The following is a 27257-nucleotide window of genomic DNA, read 5'->3' as shown; positions in this document are numbered from 1 at the left end:
GATAACTTTTTAAGTTTCAGAGAAGGCCCCCACCTCCTGTTCCTCTAGAAGAAGAAGAGGAAGAAGAAGAAATGGTAATAGCTATGTATGACTTTGAGCCCACGGAAGTTCATGATTTGAGATTAGAAAGAGGTCAAGAATATATCATAATTGAAAAAAACGACATCCATTGGTGGAAAGCAAAAGATAAATACGGGTAAGGAAGGCAATTATCTAGTTTAATTTTAAGTATAGGCAGAAATAGTTTACATATTATATACAATATGCATATATGCATTACGACTGTCTTTGCTAATATTTTATTGTGATTTTCATACCTCTATAGCAGTGATAGTTAACCTTTTTGGTGCTGAGTGCTCAAAGCACTCGTGTGCGCGCGAATCCACGCATGCATGCCTAAACTCCCAAGATACTTGTGAGCGCCCCCCCTCCCATGTGTGTGCATTCCCCATGCATGCCCCCTGCTCCCCCGTCGCATGCGCCCTGCCCCCCATTTTGGCTTCCAGGTTGGTGCAGGATGCATTCCAGGCCCAAAATGGGGCACAGGAGGACTTCACGCAGTGCCCCCACACCCAGTTTTGCCTTCCACATTGGTGCAGGAGGCTTTCCAGGCCCAAAATGGGGTGCAGGGGACCTTGCTTTGTGACGCCACTTAAGTGGATCACTGTAGTTAAGTTAGTAGCACGGTTGTTAAGTGAATCTGGCATCCCCATTGACGTTGCTTGTCAGACGGTCACAAAATGGGATCAGACACTGCAACAGTCATAAATATGAGTCACTTGCCAAGTGTCTGAATTTTGATCACATGATCATGGAAGTAGTGGGTTGCTCCCAGTTCGGTCCAGTTCTATAGAACTGGTAGTAAAACCGGCGGGAGGCTCCACCCACCTGCCATGACATAATCATGGGTGATCTGCGCATGCGCACTCCCGCTGCGAACCAGTAGTTAAGGTACTGGATCACGGGGATGTTGCAATGGTCATAGGTATGAAAATCATAAGTGAGTTTTTTCAGTGCCTTTGTAACTCTGAACAGTCACTAAACGGACTGTCATAAGTCAAGGACTATAACCCTGTATTGTTCCTTTTTATCACTCTAGAAACCAAGGCTATATTCCAAGCAATTACGTAACAGGAAAGAAGTCCAACAGTCTGGAGCAGTATGAGTAAGTCAATATTTATATAGCAAATGTGATTTTATATATTTTGACCATTTCATGGGAAACAGCCGGTGAATCAAATATGTGGTGATATCCCATTGAGACCCTGCGTCTCCAGAAAGATGCTTAAGAGCCATTCCTGACCAATTCTGGGGCTCCCTGTGATATTACAGAAGATAGGAGAACCCACCATTCTTAACACCAAGACCTCGGTGCCTTCCGCCATGCCCTTAAAACCTTCTTTTTCCAGTAAGCCGGGCTGGCCTAACACTTTTTAAAATGTTTTTAATTGTTTGTTATTGTTTTTAATCATGGGGCCAAATTTATATATATCTTTTTAATTGTATTTTAATGTTTGTAGTTTATGCTTTTACTTGGCTGTTCACCGCCCTGAGTCCTCAGGGAGAAGGGCAGTATACAAATTTAAAAATAAATAAAATAAAATAAATAAACATATGAGCCAGGTTCTCTCAAGGATTTTGTCATAGCCAAGTATAAACTGTCTCATTAAGATTCAGCAGTAAGCTGTCTTTTGAACTGCCTATTAATTTATTTTATTTCATGTACTCTTATAGTTTGGCTTTATCATCAATGGTTTTATTGACTCTTTTTATTAAATATTGAAGCAAAAGAGAGAGGTCACGATGGAGGCGTAAATACACACACAGAGAGACAGACACACGGTGTAGATAAAGTGGACATGGAGACACTATTTTCCTCTTCCCAAAAAATACTAGAATAGAATAGAATAGAATAGAATAGAATAGAATAGAATAGAATAGAATAGAATAGAATAGAATTCTTTATTGGCCAAATGTGATTGGACCCACAAGGAATTTGTCTTGGTGCACACGCTCTCAGTGTACGTAAAAGAAAAGATACGTTCGTCAAGAATCATAAGGTACAACACTTAATGATAGTCATAGGGAAACAGTCAATATAAATCTTAAGGATACCAGCAGCAAGGTTACAGTCATATAGTCATAAGTGGGAGAAGCAGAGGTCATCCAATAAAATTGAATCCTAGAAGGATCACAAGAAATAAAAGGATTTAAAAAAAAAATGAAATGCATAATTTGGAATTTGCTTCCATGAGAGATAGTGCTGGCTACCACTTTGGCTGGCTTCCAAAAAAGAGTTGGACCAACTCATAGAAATCATAGGGGTATATTTTGGAACCTAAGCAATCAGACCCATAGAATGTTCCAACTTCAATGCCAGAAAAGTGCTTTGAAGTATGCAGAACATGAATGTGGCACCTGCCCAGAACTCTTTAAAGCAGCCACCTTTTTCCTGAGACAGTGATTATTTTCTGCAGCTGCACCATGGAAAAAGATGCGTTTGTAGGTGCAGACAGGTGCAACCTCGTGTGCTTTGAAAAATGTATTTTGCTTTCAAATCTAAAGACCTAGTAAAGAGGCACATACATGCAAAGGTAGCACTTACATATAATATGCTAAACTTCTACTGGTTTCTTCTTTAGGTGGTACTGCAGAAATCTGAACAGAAGTCAGGCGGAGCAACTTCTCAGAAATGAGGTAGGCTTACCATTATTTTAATAAAATAAAAGGGGGAAAAAGACTGACATTGCCATAGGTGTATACTACAGGCCACCCAATCAAATAGAAGAAATAGATGAATTTTTTGCTAGTCAGTTAACTAAGATTTGTAAAGAAGCACTCACAATAGAAATGGGGGACTTTAACTACCCTGACATCATCTGGGAGACAAACTCTGCACCTAGTGGAAGATCAAATGGATTCCTGACAAATTTAGCTGACAATTTTGTCTTCCAAAAAGATAGAGAAGCAACTAAAGGGTCAACCATACTGGACCTAATTCTCACTAACAGAAATTAAATGATAGAAGGCATTGAAGTTGCAGGAACGATTTGGAGGAGTGACCATGCAATATTGCAATTGAACCTTATGCAAGCAAAAGCAATAGAACAAAGTCATACTAGAGTCTTGGACTTTAAGGGAGCTAATTTCTTGGGGAAGATTCCATGGATGAGAATCCTCAACGGGAAAACAACCCAAGAAGCTTGGGAAACTTTGAAAAGTGATATATAAAAGCCCAGTCTAGCACAATTCCAGTGAAGAAGAAAAATAGATCTCTAAAGAAACCAGCATGGCTGCACAAGGAACTCTGTGATAAACTGAAAGACAAAAAGGACAAATATAAAAACTGAAAAGAGGGGCAGATAATTAGGGCAGAAAAAATCAGCAAATAGCCTGAACCTGCAAAGATGAAGTCAGGAAAGCTAAGGCTCAAAATGAGCTAAAGGTTGCAGGGTGGACTTGATTTAAATCGAGTTGATTTAAATCACAATTTAAATCATGATTTAAATCACTAGTAAAAAGGCTTGTTTAAATCAACTCGATTTAAATCATAATTTTTAAAGAGCAACTGTCATCTCTGCTACTCCTTTGACCCACTGTTGACTCACCGATAGTCCCAGTGTTGCAGAATATACAGCCTCATGCTACATAACTAAGCTCCATTTCATGCTGTAAACTAAATTATTTATGTATCTTAAATAGAAAACTATCTTACGATAGATTTTTACCCCAAAAGTTTTTTATTAAAATAAATTTGATAAAAATCAAAAAAATCCAATTTAAATTAAAAAAAACTGATTTTTTTGATTTTTTTAAAAAAATCATTGATTTTTATCCACCCTGAAAGGTTGTGACAAAAGTAAAAAAATAACAAAAAAAAGCTTCTTGCAAAATGTAAAAAACAAGAAAAAAGTCAAGGTCCTGTCTTAGGCCCAGTACTCTTCAATATCTTAATCAATGATTCTGGTGAGAGGATAGAAGGGGGACTCATCAAATTTACAGGCGACATCAACTGGCAGGAATAGCCAGCTAGCCTATCCAGAAGATAGGCTAAAGATACAGCAGGATCTCGACAGATTGAACACTGGGCCCTATCTAACAAAATGAAATTCAGTGGTGAGAAAAGTAAGGTTTTATATTTATGCCAGGAAAACCAAATGCACAAGCATTTGGTAGTACCTGCCTCAGTAGTAGTAACTGCGAGAAGATCTTGGAGTCCTAGTGGCCAATTATTTAAATATGAGCTAGCAGTCTGCTGCAGCTGCAAAAAAAAGCCAACAGAGTTCTAGGCTGCATAAACAGAGGAATAGAATCAAGATCGTGTGAAGTGTTAATACCACTTTATAATGCCTTGGGAAGACCACACTTGGAATACTGCATCCAGTTTTGGTCGCCACAATATAAAAAAAAAGATGTTGAGATTCTAGAAAGAGTGCAGAGAAGAGCAAGAAAGATAATTAGGGGCCTGGAGCTAAAACATACGAAGAATGGTTTCAGGAATTGGATATGTCTACTGTAGTGAAAAGAAGGATCAGGGCTGACATGATAGCAGTGTTCCAATATTTGAGGGTTTGCCACAAAGAAGAGGGGTCAACCTATTGTCCAGAACAGCAGAAGGCAAGACAAAAAGCAATGAATGGAAACTAATCAAGGAGAGAACCAACCTAGAACTAAGGAGAAATTTCCTGACAGAACAATTAAACAGTGGGATGATTTGTCTCCAGAAGCTGTGAATGCTCCAACGCTGGAGGTTTTTAAGAAGAGACTGGACAGCCCTTTGTGTAAAATGGTATAGGATCTCCCCCTTGAGCAGGGGGTTGGACTAGAAGACCTCTGAGGTCCCTTCCAACTCTGTTATTCTACTCTGTTATTTTGTTCGATGCTTCTAAGTAAAATCCGATAACAAAATTGTTACCAAAGGCTCAGTGTTCATTAGAGCTAAGCAAAGCATTTGAAAGAGGAGCTTTGCAAAGTATGCTAAGAGTGTCCCAAGCGCCTCTTTTTGGAGCTTTAAAACAGCCGTGTCCTTTGGAAGATTCACAGAAGTACTTTGAGAGATATCCTTCAGTGAGTGTGTAACAACCAAATTTTAACTCTGATTTTTTTTTTTTTTTAATTTCAAGAGTGTTCTAACGCTTCAAAGAGAGGTAGTTTGTATCTGGTAGCATCTTTTTTTCCAAGAAAGAGCTTGTCAGGGTAGAGCTAGCATTTATCATGGTTAGAGTCAGTGGTGGGATTCAGCTGGTTTGGGCCGGTTTGTGTAAACCGGTAGTTAAATTGCTGGCTGGCCCCGCCCATCCCCGCCCACCCCTTCCAGGAGTCCCCACACTCCCCATTTTGGCTCCCAGGTAAGTGCAGGGAGGCTTACTAGGCCCAAAACAGAGCGCGGGGGGGGCAGCGCCCCCCCACCCCCCACCCCGTCGGCCCATTTTTGCTCCCAGGAGGCTGCAGGGAGGCCTTCTAGGCCCAAAATGGGGCACAGGGAGCGGCCCATTTTTGCTCCCAGGGGGGTGCAGGAGGCCGAGTGCTGCCTTTCACACATCCTTGGCCACGCCCACCCAACTGGTCATTAGGGCAGAAAACCGGTTATTAAATAATTTGAATCCCACCACGGGTTGGAGTCCCTTGCAGTTGAAATGCCATATGTAAATTGTGAATCTTGCAAATCGTGCAACAAAGAATTTTGGTTGGTTTCTAATAAAAGTTTCATATCTTTTTTTCTTGGATTTTAGGATAAAGAAGGGGGGTTTATGGTGAGGGACTCCAGTCAACCAGGTTTATATACAGTATCGCTTTATGCAAAATTTGGAGGGTAAGTTTCCGATCCCAGTGATGACAGCTAGTTCTCCCTTCATCATTTTAAATATATTCTTACATGCTTACAGAGACACAGTCCTATAAAAAGGAAATCTTCTCTTGAGGCTCTAAGTAAGAGGACATCCATTTATTGAAACAGCAAATCAGATCAATTCAACTAAATAAAATGCCTGATTTTGATGTGACTGCTGCCACTACAGGCAGTTCTCAACTTACAACAATTCATTTAGTGACTGTTCAGCTTTACAACAGCGTTGAAAAAAAGTGGCTTATGATTGCTTTTCACACTTACAATGGTTGCAGCATCCCTACTGATCATGTGATCAGAATTTAGACGCTTGGCAACTGACTCATATTTATGACGGTTGCGGTGTCCTGGGGTCATGTGATCCCATTTGCGACCTTTTCACAAGCAAAGTCAACGGGGAAGCCGGATTCATTTAACAACTATGTTACTAACTTGGTAACTGTAGTGATTCACTGCATTATCAACTGGCAAGAAAAGTCGTAAAATGGGGTAAACCTCACTTAACGAATGTCTTGCTTATTAACAGAAATTTTAGGCTCAACCGGAGTCGTAAGTCGAGGACTACCTATATTAGACTCAAGTTGATAAACCTAATTCCTAAATTCTCAGCAACCAGGAACAAATATAAACAATTTGGAATGAATTAACTTTTCATACACACATTCAATTTTCAATTTGCAAAAATTCCTTTCTTTTTTAATCCACATAGCTGCAATTACCTTGCTGGTGTTAAGGTTTGTATATAAAGCTCTTCGACATTTTGAATTAACACTTTGTTGACTGCAGAAATGTGTAACTCCGTATTTTACATATTTTTTAATATATGAAATTTGCTTTTTTTGAGTTAGGGCATCCAAAGGTACAGTAATTAATACAGCAGAACAGAGGTGGGTTTCAGCAGGTTCTGACCAGTTCTGGAGAACCGGTAGCAGAAATTTTGAGTAGTTCGGAGAACCGGTAGTAAAAATTCTGACTGGCCCCGCACCCATCTATTCTCTGCTTCCTGAGTCCCAGCTGATTGGGAGGAAATGGGGATTTTGCAGTATCCTTCCCCTGGAATGGGGTGGGAATGGAGATTTTACAGTAGCCTTCCCCTGCCACGCCCACCAAGCCATGCCACGCCCACAGAACCGGTAGTAAAAAAATTTGAAACCCACCACTGCAGCAGAACCCACTCTATCTTGAGCTCTGTCCAAAATATCAATTAATAATTGTCAAATAGGCAGTGCTCATTTGTTTGTAATAAATCCAGACTAAATAATAAATGGTAAACATTGTATTATTGTAGGAGGAGAGAGATGTTAATTTATGTTAGCAAAAAAAATCAGGTCTCTGGTAGAAACTTTTCCTTCGCAGCTAGCAATTTTATTAAAAACGTAGCTTTTTAGAACTTCTGCTGAAAAGCAGCTGATGAAATAAGCTGTAGTTCACAAAAGTGTACCTTTTAATAAAATTGTTAATCAGATTCCTTCTGGTTTTTAATATACATCCTGCAAATTTTGTTCAGTCAACAAAATGGCTAATATATTAGAGTCTAGGTATTCAAGTTATGGCATTGGTTTTTCCAATGTATAATTAGTAGAGTTTTCTGGTAGAACCTCTTATTTGGAAATAATTTATATATACAGGTAGTCCTCAACTTATGACCACTATTGAGCCCAAAATTTCTGTTGCTAAGCGAAACATTTGTTAAGTGAGTGTTGCCCCATTTTAATAACCTTTCTTGCCACGGTTGTTAAGTGAACCACTGCGGTTGTTAAGTGAATCTGGTTTCCCCATTGACTTCGCTGCTTGCAAAAGAAGATCACATGACTCTGGAACTGTCATAAATATGAGTCAGTTGCCAAGTGTCTGAATTTTGATCACGTAGTTTTAGGTTTGAAAAACGGTCATAAGTCACTTTTTCCATTGCTGTTGTAACCCAAGTTACAACAGTAAAAGAACTGTTGTAAGTCGAGGACTACCTCTATTCCTTACTGTTCTCATTTTGTCCTTAAAAATTATGTGTAAGAGAAGAATCAAATAGAACGATGGAGCAAGTTTTCAAAGATCTTAAAGAGATATACCTGCTACTTAATGTAGGCAGCAAATATTAAATCTTGCTTTGATCCCCTTTGCAGGTTTCAGAAATTATGTTAACATTCAAAACTCTGGACTCTGGACTATGTCCCAGTGAATTAATGGAAGATGTTTCTGAGTTGATTTGAATGTAACAAGGGGCATGCATATTTCCAAAACACTGTACTGTTTCTGAAAAGTCAAATTCATGTTTTCAATTGAAAAAATTCCAACTGCCCACATTTTCTTGTAGTTAAGATCACTGAAGTGCAAAGCATGTTCCTAAATAGACCCATATTGAATACTATAAAGGTAAAGGTTCCCCTCTCACATATGTGCTAGTCGTTTCCGACTCTAGGGGGCAGTGCTCATCTCCGTTTCAAAGCCGAAGAGCCAGCGCTGTCCGAAGACGTCTCCGTGGTCATGTGGCCAGCATGACTAAACGCCAAAGTTGCACGGAACGCTGTTACCTTCCCACCAAAGGTGGTCCCTATTTTTCTACTTGCATTTTTTACGTGCTTTCAAACTGTTAGGTTGGCAGAAGCTGGGAAAAGGAATGGGAGCTCACCCCATTACATGGCACTAGGGATTCGAACCACAGAACTGCCAACTTTTCAATCAACAAGCTCAGCGTCTTAGCCCCTGAGCTGAGTCCCTATGTTGAGTACTATAGATCTCCAAAATTAAATGAAATATTTTGCTAACTAGATAAGAGCATAAGTTTATTCAGCAAAAATTTTTGAGTGAAAACCTTTTAATTTCTACATTGTGCTTTTTAGAGAAGGCCTATCTGGCATAAGACACTACCATATAAAAGAAACAATGACATCACAGAAGCAATATTATTTGGCGGAAAAGCATCTGTTTGACTCTATTCCAGAGTTAATTGACTACCATAAACACAACTCTGCAGGTAAATGACCTTGAGTTTTCTATCCTTTTATTTGTACTTTTTGTCTCTAAACTATTAAATTTCAGCTCTTTTGAAGATGCTTAATGGTTTTAATATGGTTTAAGAAAATAAATTATTCAAATAATTCTGCATCACTCCTGCTTCAGTCATATATGATGCTTAGAAGTTCCAAATTTTTATAGAAAACTATTTAATTTGTCCTATATTTTGCAGGTTTCAAGCAGTAAAAAAACGCTAATTTTCCATGCTGCTGATAGCTATAAATTCTTATACTGAAATGTTTCTGAAAACTATCAAGAAAATGCTTTGTGCTTAAAGTTATTTCAAAGTACCATTTCCCCCCCGAAAATAAGACCCTGTGTTATATTTTTTTGAACCCTGAAATCAGCACTTGTTCTTATTGCCATGTGCTCAAAAGCCTGATTGGGCTTATTATCAGGGGATGTCTTATTTTGGGGGAAACAGGATATGTACGAATGATATAAGAAAAGAACATAGTTAACATTAAAACACCAGAAAGTATTGTTTGTCTTGCTTAATTTTTAAAGTAACTTATTCACCATATGAATTTTCTGTGAATCTTAGGGCTTGTGACGAGGCTACGATACCCAGTGACTCCAAAAGTGAAACCTTCACCAACTACTGCTGGATTCAGCTACGGTACATTTATGTTTCTGTATGAAAATATGACTGATTTTGTAGATTAACAAAGAACTGAAATAAATAAATAAATAAATAAATACATTTCCTCTCAACCAGAGGTGGTATTCAGCCGGCTTGTAGAGAACTGGTAGTGGTGATTGCGGGTGGGCCCCGCTCACCAGCCCCGGCGCAATGCTGCCCTATTTAGCCACGTTTTCGAAGCCAGGCGCATGCACAGAAGGTGCGCGTGCATGCAAAGCGCATGTGTGGAAAGCTTGGCGCATGCGCAAAAGACGTACATGCGCGGGGTGAACCAGTGGTAAGAATATTGGAAACCCACTGCTGCTCTCAACTATCTAATGGCTCAAGTCTCAACCATCTGAAGTGGTTTGCCATTGCTTCCTTCCTAGGGGCTGGGAGAAAGTGATTGGCCCAAGCGCACAAAGCACTAAAGTGGGACTAGAATTCATGGTCTCCCAGTTTGTAGACTGATGCCTTAATCACTATAGATTCTGAGCTATCAAAATACAGGAGGCAAAATAAGTTTCCGTGTCTCATTTGGGTGGGAAGAACGAGAGTGTTTCTTTAGGATGGCAAATTGGATTGCAAACTTATTTTCTAAGATTGCTTGGCAATGATTTGCCTGTATTTTTAAAAATAAAAAGCAACAGATACTTAGGATTGTACTGCTTCTGGCCTGTTCTATAAAATCCTGTACCCAGTCATCCATTAATCACCTTAATAATTGTTCTGTTTATACACAATCATGCTAGCTGGGTCAAAATCCATTATCCTCATCCATTTTCACCCAGAAGGTATTTAGTATCTCATGTTTTTACATTGGAAAGAGTTGGCAGGTTTTCATAATATTATTAGCCCCCAGCAGCGGTGAAATGCTACCGGTTCGGACCGGTTCTCCCGAACCGGTTGCAAAAAATGCTACTGGTTTGGGCAAACCTGTATTTCCTACGATCAGCTGGGTGATGATCAGCTGTGATGCACGATATTAGCTAGAATCGTCGGATTTCCTGCTTTCTAGCTAATCTAAATTGCGTGGCACAACAGATTCCCCCTCCTCACTGTTCTTACTTTTGCAGACTCGGAAGGCTTCAAAATGTTCCTTTTTTAGCGTTGTGCGGGCATGCCTCAAGTGCACATGAGTGCGCGAAGCTTGTGCTCGGTAGCAGACTAACAGAACCGGTAGCAGCCTTCAGAGGATTTCACTGCTGGCCGCCAGTGCCAGGCAGATAACAGTCAGTGTGCTTTAATCCCTGCAAACAATAAATTGTTGAGATGGCATTTACCCCTGGCGAGATTGGCCAAGATGTCTCCAAACTATCCACCGCACTGTTGGAAATGTAATTATTCACAAGGAACATACTACCACATGTGGTGGACATGTCCCAAAGCAAGAGAATATTGGCTTAAAATTAAAAAATGGTTGGAGGAAATGACTGGGAAAAAAATTGATATGAATCCTGAATTATTTTTGTTAGGGATTATAAAACAAAAAAATGACTAAAGAAATTTGATACCTCACACTCCACATAATTACGGCTGCTAGAATCTCATTTGTCCAAAACTGAAAACAACAACATGGTTCAACAAACACGATGATTATAAAAAAGGAGCTGGTGTGTGCAGAAGCAGACGAGTTAACGATGGAACTTAAGGACAGAGAGGAAACGATTTATTATGAAACATGGAACAGATGGTATGATTGGCTCGAAAAGGAATCTAAAATTAATGGATAGTGTATAGCAAAAGAGAAGATACTATAATGAAATGTTATATTTAATGTGTAGTAGGTGTATACATAAAATGTATTATATGAATAAGTATGTAACAAAAAAAATGTGTATGTATATAGTTGGATATTACTAAATTGGATATTACTAAAAATGCCGATATTGGAAAGCTGTGAAAGTGTAGCTAAGATTTAAAAGATGTAAACGTTGAATAAAAACAATTTTTTTTAAAAAAAATAAGTTGTTGAGAAACATGTTGACTGCTGTCAAGTCTTGAGAAAATTTGATGTAGAGTTTTGTTTTTTCAGTCATTGTTTCTCTCTGGTCATTTTTTGGGAGTACTAGGCGCACAAGATGAAAGTCCCTTCCCATAATATGCTTGAGTCATTTCTGCTGAGTGACAAAAGATTGTTTCTTGGAAAGAGGTCCAAAGGCAGCATTTTGTGTGGCAACCTTGAGAATAAGCAGTGAGAATCTTCAAGAGTACTCTTGAAGAGTTTGAATTTTCAAAAGTTCTTGGGTTTGAAAGAAAGATAAGAACTAGATCCTTGTGGCAAAGAATACTGACAATAAAAATTGTCTTCCAGTTTGCCTTGGAGGTTTATTCTCTAAGTGATTTATTTTATTTATTTATTTGTCAAACATGTACAAGATAACAGTTATAAATATAAACATGGACATGAACATAGGAAATGGGTACAAATAAATGAGGACTGGAGGACAGGGATGGTAGGCACGCTGGTGCGCTTATGCACGCCCCCTTACAGACCTCTTAGGAATGGGGTGAGATCCACGGTAGACAGTTTAAGAATAGAATAGAATAGAATAGAATAGAATAGAATAGAATAGAATAGAATAGAATAGAATTGAATTGAATTGAATTGAATTGAATTGAATTGAATTGAATTGAATTGAATTGAATTGAATTGAATTCTTTATTGGCCAAGTGTGATTGGACACACAAGGAATTTGTCTTAGGTGCATATGCTCAGTGTACATAAAAAGACAAGATACATTTGTCAAGAATCATAAGGTACAACACTTAATGATAGTCATAGGGTACAAATAAGCACTCAAATCATACTAGGAAACAGGTTGAAGCTGTGGGGGTTTGAGGATGTAACAACCGAGTCAGGTAGTGTATTCCAGGCATAGACCACTCTGTTGCTGAAGTCATGTTTTCTGCAATCGAGTTTGGAGCATTTTACCTTGAGTTTGTATTTATTATTTGCCCGAGTATTATTGAGGTTGAAGCTGAAGTAGTCATTGTCAGGTAGGACATTGTAACAGACAATTTTGTGTACTATGCTTAGATCAGACCGTAGGTGACATAGTTCCAGGTTGTCCAAGCCCAACATTTTAACCCTGGTGGCATAAGAGATTCTATTGTGAGCAGAGGAATGGAGGACTCTTCTCGTGAAATACCTCTAGACCCACTCAATGGTATTAATGTCTGATATGCAATGTGGGTTCCAGACAGATGAGCTGTATTCAAGAATTGGTCTGGCAAAGGTTTTGTATGCCCTAGTTAGCAGTTCAATGTTACCGGAGAAGAAGCTTCGCAAAATTAGGTTAACAATTCTTAATGCCTTTTTGGCATTGCTGTTACAGTGGGGCTTAGATCATTTGAGATGAGTATTCCTGGGTCCTTGACAAGATCTGTTCTTGTTTTTATAGAGAAATGGGAAATCAATCCTGCAGAACTCACCTTTATGCGAGAACTGGGCAGTGGTCTCTTTGGGGTAGTGCGGCTGGGCAAATGGAGAGCCCAGTACAAAGTAGCCATTAAGGCCATCCGAGAAGGTGCCATGTACGAAGAGGACTTTATAGAAGAAGCTAAAGTGATGATGTAAGTAACGGGCAAAGGTGCCGGTTATTATTTTAAGAAACCATTAAAGAATCTGGCTGCAAAACTTCTTAAGAAATGTCTTCTGAACACCTTGAGTTGTTCTGCTCTGTTTCCCTTCGTTTTAAAGAATTACTTCTACTGCCTGAGTCAGAACATCAAAAGCCTATAATGCTTCTCTCCTCATTTTGTTCACTGGTGCACTGTAAAAAAAATAAATAAATCAATTTTAGAAGTATCAAACTCACTAAGCTCAAATTTAGCAAGAACCAAATCTGTATTTTGATCAGGAGAAGAATGGGCTGTTTAAACAATTAATGATGCTAATATTATTAGCAATATATTGCTAGCAAAATACATACAGTATCCCATACTAAAGGCAGTGATATAATCAAATCCCTACTAATACAAAAAACTCTTTGCCATTTTTGGTTCCAGCTGCTTCCAGCACAGGTATATCCATGAACCACTTCGTTAACATATTTAAATGCTTAACATATAAAACGATGTTTCATGGGAAGTAGGTTTGAAATTGTAATAGGGTTTGTGGTATCTATCTTCACATTTAACATTAGAGATTGAGAAACTAGGACTCTCTAGCTGTAAATAATCCTATTGTATGGAAGAAAGAAAAATACATTATTATTAGAATAGATTGACAGAACCCCAGCTGTCTGTTGTATTTATTTTAGACATGTAATCTTGCAAAACATGACCTTTTGGGATATAATATCAGTGGTGGAGTGTTACAGTAGTGGCCAAAATTGTGGAAATCTTTTGGGAAAAGTATATTTTTGAGGTTTGATGGCTAATAATACCACTTTTTTTTCTTTTTTCTTTTTTTTTGAGTTTCAAGATAATCCTATTCCATTGCTGCAATAGACTGGGAATAGCCCGGGAATAGCCCAGACCTTAATCCAATTGAAAATCTATGGAGCCGACTAAAGAAACTTGTTAGTCAGAAGTGACTCAGCAATAAAACCCAGTTAATAGAAGCAATCATTCAATCTTGATTTCACATGATAACAGCTGCAGAACTCAAAGACTTGGTTCACTCCATGGGAAGAAGTTGTAAGGCCGTCATTCATGCTAAAGGTTACCCAACTGAGTATTAACTGACATGGGGATCATTTTTGTATATCTCGTTTTTTCTTCGAGTTTCACTTTTCTTCTTTATACTGTAACTGCTAGTATTCTAATAGCAAATCCTTCATAAAAGTTATTGGATTACATTCTTGATTAAATGATCTTTCCATTGATATATAATTTTATGGTACTACTCCAAAAAAAAAGTGGTGTTATTAGCTAGTTTTAGAAAATACACTTTTCCCAAAAGGTTTCCACAATTTTGGCCACTACTGTACAGCCACATTTCTGTATGCTGAAGGTAGAGCCTGTATTTTGAATTGGTTTCAAATCCTAAATATTGGTTGATTAATTCCATCTGCAATAATATTGAATGTTATTGCCCTGCTCTGCAGACCTACAGTTATAAGCCATTATGTGACTAGGACTTGCTATTTTACTCTGCTTCTACAACTTTCGCTCATCTGAATTTTTTATGGTGTTTTTAGCATAAAGACTGCATAAGCTATTTCTCATTGACTTCTTTCCAAACATGTATGCTTTTTTAGGTAAACTTCATGAAGAAAATTACATCTATATTTCCATTTATATTTCCCTATTGCTTCCCATTTTTCTTTTTCTTTCTTTCTTTCTTTCTTTCTTTCTTTCTTTCTTTCTTTCTTTCTTTTTCTTTCTTTCTTTCTTTCTTCCTTCCTTTCTTCTTTCTTTCTTTCTTTCTTTCTTCCTTCCTTCCTTCCTTCCTTCCTTCCTTTCTTTGTTTCTTTCTTTCTTTCTTTCTTTCTTTCTTTCTTTCTTTCTTTCTTTCTTTCTTTCTTTCTTTCTATAACTTTCAGGAAGTTGACCCATCCGAAATTAGTCCAGCTATATGGTGTTTGTACTCAGCAGAGACCTATCTACATAGTGACGGAGTTCATGGAACATGGTTGCCTTCTAAATTATCTTCGCCAAAGACGTGGACACTTCACTAAAGATAACCTGCTGACTATGTGTCAGGATGTCTCTGAAGGAATGGAATATCTGGAGAAAAATAGCTTCATTCACAGAGATTTGGTAAGTCTGGGGAAGAACACGTGTAAATGTGTTGCATTCATAAAGCACAGGGTCTAAAGGATGTGCTTCGTGACTGAATTTTTATGATGTTTCTGAAATGTTTTGACCAAAAGCTATGCAAAGTAGGATTCATGTCCCTTTAAGACTTGCAAAGGAGAAATCAAAGCTAGTGTTTTCTCCACCATGAATGGCAAAGTGTGCTTACATTGTGGCCTGTCAACCGCCAGCCCCTTCAGCACCCAGATCAGATGAGGAGAAGCATGGGAGTCGGTCAGCATCAAGGTAACCTGAGAGCTCCGAGGGGGAAGAGGGAATGGAGCTGTCAGAGAGAGAGAGAGACAGACAGAGGCGGAGCCTGGGCCGTCCGCCAGCCCTCAGATGGAGAGTCAACAGCCCCCAGGTGTGGAGGTGGCTGATGAGGAAGAGGAGGAACAGCTGGGTCCAGTGCCTGATGCGCGGATAGTTTATACTTTACTTTATTGTCATTGCACATGGTACAACGAAATTAGATGTCGTCTTCAGTGTACATTATAACTATAAAAATAAAAACACAAACATACATCCTTTACATCCTATATAATTGAAACTGAAAACCCGATATTGCACTCTACTGTAGAATTCAATATGGTTATTGCCCTGGGATAGAAGCTGTTTTTCAGCCTATTTGTCCTTGTTTTTATTGATCTGTACCGTCTGCCAGATGGTAATAGTTCAAAAAAAAAAAGGGTGCCCAGGATGAGATGGATGTACGGAAAGCAGAGGAGAGGAGAGCACTGGAAATCCGTGGGCCGATCCTTAGGACGGAAGAGCCACTGCTGCTAGCGAAGCCCCACCCTAGCTCAGCGGATAAAAGGCAGGGGGCGGAGATGAATAGATGTGGCAGACAACTATTCATCTTCTGGCCGGACAGACTTGTTAGCCTGCACTGAGAGAGAAATTTTTTGCCGGGGCTGCTGGCGCTCCTAATAAAGGAATCTTTGAGTTCACTTCAGAGGGTTTGTCACGTTTGAGGAACTGGGTCAAAACAGCTTATCACATTTTCCACACATGTTAACAGCCCCTCATGTCTTATTCTTCTTACAAGTGGATTACTGCAACATGTTCTACATGAAGCTGCCCTTGATGGCCATCTGGAAGCTATAGCTGGAAAGTGACAGTGGGGTAGAAAAACATCAAACCCTTGATGAAAAGAACCAATCTTGCCTTCAAACATTTGGGAAGGGCACAGAGGATTTCCATCAATAGACTTTATGCTACATAATCGGAGCACTTGATCCGTTCTGGAAGGGGGAACACTAAATAGATTAAAGTATCTAGAATGATCTCCAGGATGCTCTCCAGTAAACCTAGTTACTGTATTTTACAGAGTATAAGATGCACCGAAGTATAAGACGTGCCTTAGTTTTTGGGAAGGAAAATAAGAAAAAAGCTGATTGGCAGGTGGATCGGCCTCCCGGGATACCCCCAATCAGCTGTTCCTATTGAATTTTAGCAACAGGTTCCTTGGTTGTGAGCTCTGTGCCTTGCTTTTTTTTGCTTTTTTTTTTCTGCCTCCGAAACTTCTGAAACTCCATTTCAGAAAAAACTTTTTTTCATGCCTCTGAAAGCCTCTGAAACAGCTTCAGAAAAAAAGCCTCTGAAGCTCTGTTTGGAGGCTTTTTTTTTTTTTTTGAAGCTTCGTTTCCGATGCTTTTTTCAGCCTCTGAAACCTCTGTTTGAGAAGCTGGGCGAGGCTACATTTGAAGTATAAGACGCACCCAGATTTTCACTCTCTTTTTTGGGGGGGAAAAGGTGCGTGTTATAATCCAAAAAATATGGTAATTGCTTTTACTTTTCTTGGGGAACAGCTTGCCTGAAAAGAACCACTAATCCTAAAAGAACCCATAATTCATATGATGCTGGAGACCCTGGATTTGCTTTACACTCAATTCGTATTTCTCAACCTTGGCAGCTTGAAGACACGTGGACTTCAACTCCCAGAATTCCCTAGCCAGCCATGCTTTCCGGGGGTGGTAGCATGCTTTAGTTTGGCATGATTCTGTTGATGGTGAGAAGCAATAAAGAATTCTGCTTTGAAGACTTGCAACATATCTTTCTTGGTTTTTAGAGCCTGACACCTCTACACTTGTGTAACTGTTAGACGTTAAGCAGCAATCCAAGATATGCAGTCCATATCCAACTATTGTTTTACTTTTCTTCTTTCTCTAGGCTGCTAGAAACTGCTTAGTGAATGAGTCCGGAGTGGTGAAGGTGTCTGATTTTGGAATGACAAGGTATTCATCTCTACACCTTTTAAGCAGACATATTTTAAGTTTACATTTTGGTACTTTCCAAAGTGGTAGAGTGGTGGCCGTGTTTTTAATTTAAAACAGACCCCAATAATGTGAGGCTTACGTAACCAAATATCTGCAAAATTTATCCATTAGGCAGTGACATGAGTATTGAATACAAGTAGTCCTCAACTTATGACCACAATTGGGACTGAAATTTCAGTTGATGAGCAATGCAGCCATTAAGCATATGATGCGGTCCAATTTTACAACCCTGTTTAGTATGGTCATTAAGCAAATCACGCAGTAATGAAAGCAAAACATGTTGTTAAACAAACCCAGCCTCCCCCATTGACTTTGCTCACCAGAAGGCATCTGGGAAGGTTGCAAATTGCGATGACGTGACTGCAAGGATTGTGCAACAGGCATGATTTTGAGGATAGGTCAAAGTCACTTTTTTCAGTGGCATCGTAATTTCGAACCATTGTTAAACAAGTGGTCCTTATTTGAGGACTATCTGTGTCGGTTTCTTGTACAGTGGTACCTCAGTACTTGGTGTTAATTTGTTCCAGGAGGTGCAAAGAGTACTAAAATGGATGCGTCCCAAACAAACCATGTGACTTATCACATAACCCTTTGTTTCTGCTGGGAAGAACTTCCTTTTGTCCCTTTTTCTATGTCAGTGACCTTCCCTGCATGGCCGACGTCCTGTCCGCTCCCTGTGGCCATCCCTTTCTTTTTGCAGGGACCTTCCCAGCATAGTGGCTTCCTGTCCACCCTCTGTGGCCAGCCCCTTCCTTTTGCAGTGCCCTTCCCAGCATGGCCAACTTCCTATCCGTTCTCTGCAGCTGTCCCCGTTTTCCTATTGCAGCACATTGAGTACTAAACAAATGCCGAGTACTAGGACAACATTTTCACATCAAACTGCGTTGAGTACCAAATTTGACGAGTTTTGAAGCAGTTGAGTACCGAGGTTCCCCTGTAACTCATTTCAGAGGAAGGATCTTTTTTTCCCTCCTTTTAGGTATGTTCTTGATGATCAGTACACTAGCTCTTCAGGCGCTAAATTTCCTGTGAAGTGGTGTCCGCCTGAAGTTTTCAATTACAGCCGATTCAGTAGCAAGTCTGACGTTTGGTCTTTTGGTAAGATCGTTTAACTTTTTTATTAATTTTTAAAAAAATAAATTTTGGAGAATTACTTTTTCAAATCTTCCATTAGCCTCTTCAAATTATCCGCCAAAGCAACAATTATAATTAAGATAGAAAGGGAAAAAAATGCTTCATGTTAATGACAAATAATAAATAGTTCTAGATGAAATAAATACAGGGAATCTTGGATAAAATATGGGTGTCATGGACATTAGCCCTTATAGTGTAAATTAGTACTTAAAACTTAACATTCAGGAGTTTCAGATGTTGTAATCTGTTTTTAACTTGTGCTTTATTTTCTTCTAGTGGTTTCTAAATATATTGCAAAACACATGTTTCTGGTTAACTGTTTGTTTTTTTTTAATTTGATTTATATGCCGCCCTTCTCTGGAGACTCAGGGCGGCTTACAGTGCGTTAAGCAATAGCCTTCATACTTTTGTATATTTTATACAAAGTCAGCTTATTGCCCCCACAAACTGGGTCCTGTTCTGATTATTTGTTTATCAAATTTCTACATCACCCATTTCACCTAAGTGACTTTGGGCAGTTTATAATGTAATGTTTGCTCTCCATAGTGAGGTGAGCAGAATACAAACTTAAATAGATAAGTAAATATATTTTATATAAACACAATCACTTGTTTTTATGGAGATTTATTACTACATACCTATACTATACTGTTACTGCTTTAATGAGTAGCTGAGAAATAAGTATGAAGCATCTCTTCTGAATCATTCTTGGTGCCTGTGTAACCCTAATGCCTAGTTCTACTTTTCAGACTCATTTCATAAGCATTTGTCTAACCATTCTATTGCTGATAAACTAAATAAGCTTAGAAGATTTAGGCAAGGTGATTATCTACCGTATTTTTCAGAGTATAAGACGCACCTTAGTTTTTGGGGAGAAAAATAAGAAAAAAGCTGATTGGTGGGTTGATGGCCTTCTGGAATACCCCCAATCATACAATCAATATTTTAGCAACAGGTTCCTAGGTTATGAGCTCTGTGCTTTTTTTTTTTTTTTTGCTTTTTTTTCTGCCTCTGAAAGCCTCCAAAACAGAGCTTCAGAAAAAAAGCATCTGAACCTGTTTCAGAGGCTTTTTTTCTGAAGCTCTGTTTGGAGGCTTTTTTTCTGAAGCTCTGTTTCAGAGGCTTTTTTCTGAAGCTCTGTTTGGAGGCTTTTTTTCTGAAGCTCTGTTTCAGAGGCTTTTTTTCTGAAGCTCTGTTTGGAGGCTTTTTTTCTGAAGCTCTGTTTGGAGGCTTTTTTTCTGAAGCTCTGTTTCAGAGGCTTTTTTCTGAAGCTCTGTTTGGAGGCTTTTTTTCTGAAGCTGTATGGAGGCTTTTTTTCTGAAGCTCTGTTTGGAGGCTTTTTTTCTGAAGCTCTGTTTCAGAGGCTTTTTTCTGAAGCTCTGTTTGGAGGCTTTTTTTCTGAAGCTCTGTTTGGAGGCTTTTTTTCTGAAGCTCTGTTTGGAGGCTTTTTTTCTGAAGCTCTGTTTCAGAGGCTTTTTTCTGAAGCTCTGTTTGGAGGCTTTTTTTCTGAAGCTCTGTATGGAGGCTTTTTTTCTGAAGCTTCGTTTCTGATGCTTTTTTCAGCCTCTGAAACCTTCTTTTGAGAAGCTGGGCAGGGTTACATTCAGAGTATAAGATGCACCCAGATTTTCACCCTCTTTTTTGGGGGAAAAGGTGCGTCTTATACTCAGAAAAATATGGTAGTTCATTAGGATTGATTTTCTATTAACATATTTGTATTTGCCATCATGGAGGATAACCCAGAATGTTGGAATTGAAATTCAGTTATTTCTGTGAACTTTGACTAATCCCTCTCTCTCTCATTTTGCAGGAGTTCTCATGTGGGAAGTGTTTACAGAAGGGAAGATGCCCTTTGAGACAAACACAAACTATGAAGTGGTCACTATGATTACCCAAGGACATCGGCTATTTCGACCCAAGCTGGCTTCTAAGAATATTTTTGACTTGATGGTAATGTGCTGGCATGAGGTAAGTTATATTGCATTTACTTGTATTAGTCCTATTACTGTATTCTAGCATGAAGAGTGACCCAAAGTAGACGCAACCATTCTTTGCACCCTGTCGAGTGAAAATTCCCAGACCATAAGTCAATGCAATAGCAATAGCACTTAGATTTATATACTGCTTCACAGTGCTTTTACAGCCCTCTCTAAGCGGTTTACAGAGTTGTTCTGACCTAGGCTTCTTGAATCATTAAAACACACGAGTAGTCCCAAAAACTCTTTTATTGCAATAGCTGTGAATTCTGTTCATTCACAGCTGAGTCTCAATTAGTTGCAAAAAGTCCTTCGGGATAATCACCCACCTTTATCTCCCTTGACACCCTGCCAATGACCTAATTGGCAAAGCCACACGGCGTCCGGAATCAAACAGAGCTTCAGGCTTTAAGCTGAACCGAATGAACAAACGTTGCTTCCTGCAAAGGCCCACGTGCTTTTGCTCTTCTTTTTTTTTTTTTATTTGATTTATATGCCGCCCTTCTCTGGAGACTCAAGGCGGCTTAACAATGTGCTAAGCAATATTAATATTAATATTAATAATATTAATATTTTAAGTTTTACGGAAAGGGCCAATCATCTCCCAGCCCTACTCCCGAGTCGTCCCTTTTGATTTAACTGTTCTTGTCTTATGGCAACTCTGCGCATGCGTGCACTGGGAACAGGCTCCCCCTGTTCCTCTGCCTCACTGAGTCTGACTCTGGAGGCTCTGGAGTCTGCGCAGAACTCCCAGAGGTCCTGGCCCCATCTCTGTCTCTGACGCCGAGCCCTCATCCGAGCCTTCCCCAGGCTCCAGAACTGGCCCATGTTCCTCCCCAGCCTCCTCACTGTCTGACTCTGCTGCCAGCTCCACAGGCTGCTGGCGGAACACAACAAGAGTCAGCCCCCAACAATTTGGGTCCTCATTTCACCCACCTCGGAAGGATGGAAGGCTGAGTCAACCTTCAGCCTGGTGAGATTCGAACTGCCAAATTGCAGTCAGCCGGCAGTCAGCAGAAGTAGCCTGCAGTACTCCAACCACTGTGCCACTGTGTGAAAACTAGTCCTAAATCCCTTTTTCAGTGTTAAAAATTCAGATGATTTTTAATTCTAACAATTAGCCATTTTATGAATCAGAAAAACATTAGCAATTGACAGTACTGTCTTACAGTGTCAAGAGGTGAGCTTAATATGTTAGTTCTCTCTACAAGAAAGGACGTGGTGACTCAGTGGCTAAGATGCTGAGCTTGTCGATCGGAAGGTCGGCAGTTCAGCGGTTCAAATCCCTAGTGCCGCGTAATGGGGTGAGCTCCCTTTACTTGTCCCAGCTTCTGCCAACCTAGCAGTTCGAAAGCACGTAAAAAGTGCAAGTAGAAAAATAGGGACCACCTTTGGTGGGAAGGTAACAGCGTTCCGTGCACCTTTGGTGTTTAGTCATGCCGTCCACATGACCACAGAGACGTCTTCAGACAGCGCTGGCTCTTCGGCTTTGAAACGGAGATGGGCACTGCCCCCTAGAGTCTGGAACGACTAGCACATATGTGCGAGGGGAACCTTTACCTTTATCTACAAGAAAGGTATTAGGTAGAAAGATTTGGGTGAGCTAAGTGCAGAAATCAAATACTAATAAAATCTTAGTAAAACTATCATGTTCTTATAACTTCTATACTTCAGAGATGAATTCCGATAGATTTGGTTGAAACAACACTGAATAAAAAAGGATTGATCTTGCTTAGTTCTTCAACCTATTTGTCACTAGAGTGCTTTGTATGAGTATGTGTTTCCAAAATATGACAATTGCAGCAAAACAGCAAGAAATACATGGCACCTTAAAGACTAACAAATTTATAATTGGGTAAAATGTAGATCACTGTCCATTTCATGGCTCCTATCACTCTCAAAACATACGCAGTAATATGTTAACTTTTTTTTTATAATCATCCCAATTTTGTGTTAAAACGGCTTCTTCCAGTATTTGTGATTTGCTTAAACAGTCAAGTAAGTTGATGAAGAAAAATACCCTTTCAGTTTGATTTACTAGTCCTCAATTTACAACTGTAATGGAGCCCAGAATTTCCATCATAACTAATGATAGTCATAAGTTGAGACACCCACATGAACAGACCAAATTTTACAACTTTTTTTATGGCGGTTGGTGAGTGAATGCAAAATGCCACACTTTTAAGTGAACACTGCGATTGTTAAGTAGATTCATGTGTTCCTATAACAATAGCATAGAATAACAGAATTATAGAGTTGGAAGGGACCTTGGAGGTCTTCTAGTCCAACCCTCTGCTTAGGCAGGAAACCCTACACCACTTCAGACAAATGGTGATCCAACATCTTCTTAAAAACTTCCAGTATTGGAACATTCACAACTTCTGGAGGCAAGTTGTTCCACAGATTAATTGTTCTGTCAGGAAATTTCTCCTTAGTTCTAAGTTGCTTCTCTCCTTGATTAGTTTCTGTTAAGGAATATGCGCAGAGTAACCCTTGAGTAGCAAGGTTGTGCACATGAGAAACAGCTGAGAGTGATTGTGACTAAGCAGTGTCAATACACAGACACACTGAGTTGTGATATTCTTTTACTTTTAGGAAAAAGTAAAGCAAAGTCCAATAAACAATCCAGGTCATACACAGATAAAGATAGTTAAATTGTCAATCCAGGGATATTCCAAGAACAAAGTCTTCTTACCAGTTGTTGTAGTCATATGCAATAAAACAGTTCTTTTTAGAGTTGCAAACAGGAACAAGTACAGCAGTAAAACAATCAGTAAAATAGTAGAAAACAACAAGTAGCAATGATCAATGGCAGAGAGGAGCAGAGGTAGCAATAATAATGTAATAAGAAAAATAAGCCATAATTCAAGCTTCCTCTTAAATACGTTGGCTACAGAGCTAGCCAATCAGAATACAGTATGATGCAATACAGCATTACAGTCTTAAAGCTATACATTACACTTTGACTGCAAACATGCATTGATGGTTTATATATATTGCCAATCCAACCAGTTAGGCAATAGCCATTCCCTAACAGTTTCCACCTATGGCTGCTTCTTCTACCCTCAACTGCTTTGGAGAATAGTTTGACTCCCTCTTCTTTGTGGTAATAGCTCTTAGCAATAGCACTTAGACTTATATCATGCTTCATAATGCTTTACAGCCTTCTCTGAGAGGTTTAGAATCAGTCTTTTGCCCCCCACAATCTGGGTCCTCATTTTACTGACCTCAGAAGGATGGAAGGCTGAGTCAATCTTGAGGCGGTGAGAATCGAACTGCTGGCAGTCGGCAGAATTAGCCTGCAATACTGCATTCTAACCACTGTGCCACTATGGCTCTTGTAAAAACACCCATGGGTGTTTTTCGCTGGAAACAGCCCAAAGAAGCCAGAAACCAGCAAGAAAACTTTATAAATTGCAGTCGTGTGACTGAAACACCGCAGTAGGCTGAAAGGTGAGCCAATTGCCAAGCTCCCAAAAGGTGACTGCAGCAGAGGTGGATTTCAGCAGGTTCTGACCAGTTCTGGAGAACTGGTAGCGGAAATTTTGAGTAGTAATATATATAGTAATTGAGGACTATTTGCATATCATGCGTGACAAAAGAAAAAGAAATCTCAATAATTAGAGCCTTTTTATAAAACTTTTCTATTTCTAGAAACCAGAAGGACGTCCTACGTTTCAGGATCTCCTGCATATGATTGAATGTATAGCTGAAGACTCTTCGTCCTGACTATAATCTTGGCAGGTGCAAGAATTCACAATAAGGACATAACCATTTCGGAGATGCTGCTGGATTCTTCCCAGAGACACAATCCCGGATGCTGCTTAGAAGGAAGACAAGGCAGTTGTGCATATTGCTCCTTTCTCTCTGGAAGAAGTTTTATCAGCCTATTTAAAGTCCATTTGACTATTCAAACAATATTGTTATCAAGCGGACCACAGTGTGGTTTTCCCGAGGGGGAGAAATGCCCATTTGTAGCAGGATAAAGCTACCGTACAACGTAACCCAAATTCAGCACAAGCTTTTTATAAGTCAGCCGTTGACTTGAAAGAACACTATTTAAAGTGATTGTCGTTTATTGTCTTGCCCATTGAATGAGCCCTCCAGATGTGTTTGGCCACATCTCCTGTTCCAGCCAGCAGAGCTTCGGGTACACTGGGTTGGTCATGGCTGCTGGTGAATGTAGAGGTTATAGGTAGATGGAGAACTGAGGCCATGAGTCTCCTACAGAACTTTATATACAAGACCTCAGTGGCTTGTCAGGAAAATATGGACAAAGAGAAAGAAGTACAGAAGTACCAGATCTCCTTGACTAGAAGCTGCTCAAAGACCCCACCAGGCCCGAAACAGATGTTAGGAAGAAGATTATCAAAAGACTTTCCAGTACTTGTGACTTGTTTAAGCAGTCACTAATGAAAAAAAAAAACCCTTTTGGTTTGATTTGCTATATCCGTGATGGCGAACCTATGGCACGCGTGCCACATGGAACCGCGTGCCACATGGAACCATGTGTTGCCCTAGCTCAGCTCCGGCCCGCACCGGCCAGCTGCTTTTCAGGCCTTCCAGGCCCACCAGAAGTCAGGAAACAGGCGGTTTCCAGCCTCCGGAGGGCCTCCAGGGGGGTGGGGAAGGCCCGTTTTTCGCTTTCCCCAGGCTCCTAGAAAGCCTCTGGAGCCTGGGAAGGGCGAAAAATGGGCCTACTGGGTCCACTGTGCCATCGTGTGCCAAAAGCGGGGAGAAAAGAAAAATATTATTAAAGCCTCTTTAAAATGTTTCAATTTCTAGAAACCAGAAGGGCTCTTATGAAACACGGCATTCATCATAAATGTATTCTAAATACCATTTATGGATTGTAAATATGCACCGCGCATAGGTTTTCGTACAAAGGGAGAACGTAGTATGTCCCTCACTATTTAAAAGCACAATGTATCAACTACTTTATCATATGCTGCACGTTCAGTTTGGCATTTAGCAAAAAAGAGAACAAGCTCCCAACTTTATTACAAACTGGAAAGGTTGGGTTTTTTTTTTTTATCGGATTATTATTTTGATTTTACCAACTGCAAGGCGTGCTATATTGCTAGGGAAATAATGCATAGCAAAACGTGTCTAATAAATGTTACTTCATATAATCAATATGAAGTTGTGATGAAAGGTTGAATCACTGGTTTTCGTTTTTGGGTGGGCCTGTGGGGCAAAATTAAACCTTCGCACTCATTATTATTTTGAATATTTTTATTTTTATTTCTCATAAACATGTCTTAAATGTACAGTCTTTTATCCATTGTTAATCATACATAATCTTTTAACTTTCATATTAGTTCATTCTTCATCCTAAAAAATTTGAGTATACTCGGGGTTGCTCTTGTACCATTCCTATGCACAGTCACTCAAGCACTCGTCACTTCTCGTCTGGACTATTGTAACGCTCTCTACATGGGGCTCCCCTTGGGGTGCACCCGGAGGCTCCAACTGGTGCAGAATGCGGCCGTGCGGGGGATTATGGGAGCGACAGGGCGCTCCCATGTGACTCGTCTCCTGCGCGAGCTGCATTGGCTTCCGGTGGACTTCCGGGTGCGCTTCAAGGTGTTGGTGATCACCTTTAAAGCGCTCCATGGCTTAGGGCCGGGGTACTTACGGGACCGTCTTCTGCCACCAATTGCCTCCCACCGGCCAGTTCACTCCCACAGAGAGGGCCTCCTCAGGGTGCTGTCGGCCAGACAATGTCGGCTGGTGACCCCCAGGGGGAGAGCCTTCTCTGTGGTGGCACCTACTCTCTGGAACAATCTACCCCAGAGATACGAGTGATCCCAGACCTCCGGACTTTTCGTCGGGCCCTTAAAACCTACTTCTTTCAGTTAGCCGGGCTGTCCTGATTTTATGATGGGTTTTTAAAATTTGAAATTGGTTTTAAATTGAAATGTTTTAAATTATGGGCCAAATTATTTAATTATTTTAAATCTATTTTAACTTTTTGTATAAAGTGTTTTACTTGGCTGTTCACCGCCCTGAGTCTGAAAGGAGAAGGGCGGTATAGAAATCTGAAAAATAAATAAATAAAATAAATTCCATCTCCCTTATTTTACAACAATCCTTCTCCTCCTCTCTTTCCCTTCCCTCCCTTCTTCCATCCTTCTTTCTTTCCTCCTCTCCTTCCCCTTCCTTTCCCCCACTCCACCCTTCTTCCTCCCTTTCTAACCTTCTCTCCTACTCTTATTTCCCCTCCCTTTCTTCCTTTCCTTTTCCCTTTCTTCTGTTCCTCTCTCTCCTTCCTCTCTTCTCCCCTTCTATCTATCCCTCTACTCCTCTTTCCATTCTCTCTCCATTGTTGTATTCATTTTCAATTCAATAATTTCCAAAGTGGTATCCGATCAACCCCGATTTTCTATTTATATATACTTTCTTTTCAATTTCTTTAACCTTCGCACCAGTGGTGAAATGTAAAATTTCTTACTACCGGTTCTGTGGCTTGATGGGGGGTGGGGGTGGGTAATGTGACTGGGTGGGCATGGCCAACTTTTTTTTTTTTTTGTATTTTTTTACGGCTGAAGAGGTTGTAGAAAAAATGCTTTTAAAAGGCTGACGATCTCAGTTGAGCCACGCGATCATCAGAGGCTTTTTTTTTTACTTTTTAAAGCATTTTT

General features: G+C 39.8%; 1 protein-coding gene across 4 annotated transcripts in view; it reads left to right on the top strand.

The window, feature by feature from the left end:
• The window catches only part of TEC (tec protein tyrosine kinase), an 88124-nt gene extending 62288 nt beyond the window's left edge, over nucleotides 1-25836 (top strand). For all 4 annotated transcript variants that reach the window (XM_087875293.1, XM_087875294.1, XM_087875295.1 and 1 more), the window contains exons 7-18: nucleotides 15-196; nucleotides 1100-1165; nucleotides 2643-2697; nucleotides 5733-5812; nucleotides 8683-8816; nucleotides 9402-9476; nucleotides 12884-13055; nucleotides 14972-15188; nucleotides 17397-17461; nucleotides 18483-18601; nucleotides 20448-20605; nucleotides 24268-25836. In XM_087875293.1, coding sequence (XP_087731419.1) covers nucleotides 15-196; nucleotides 1100-1165; nucleotides 2643-2697; nucleotides 5733-5812; nucleotides 8683-8816; nucleotides 9402-9476; nucleotides 12884-13055; nucleotides 14972-15188; nucleotides 17397-17461; nucleotides 18483-18601; nucleotides 20448-20605; nucleotides 24268-24342 — 1398 coding nt within the window. In that variant the 3' untranslated portion in view covers nucleotides 24343-25836. The remainder of the gene's footprint in view (nucleotides 1-14; nucleotides 197-1099; nucleotides 1166-2642; nucleotides 2698-5732; nucleotides 5813-8682; nucleotides 8817-9401; nucleotides 9477-12883; nucleotides 13056-14971; nucleotides 15189-17396; nucleotides 17462-18482; nucleotides 18602-20447; nucleotides 20606-24267) is intronic.
• Nucleotides 25837-27257: the final 1421 nt, after the last annotated feature.

This window comes from Pantherophis guttatus, chromosome 8 (assembly GCF_059756535.1).
Source record: "Pantherophis guttatus breed Tessera chromosome 8, ASM5975653v1, whole genome shotgun sequence".
In the NCBI taxonomy this organism is placed as follows: Eukaryota; Metazoa; Chordata; class Lepidosauria; order Squamata; family Colubridae; genus Pantherophis; species Pantherophis guttatus.
Note: the sequence above shows the minus strand (reverse complement) of the source record. Positions and strands in the feature narration are given on the sequence as shown.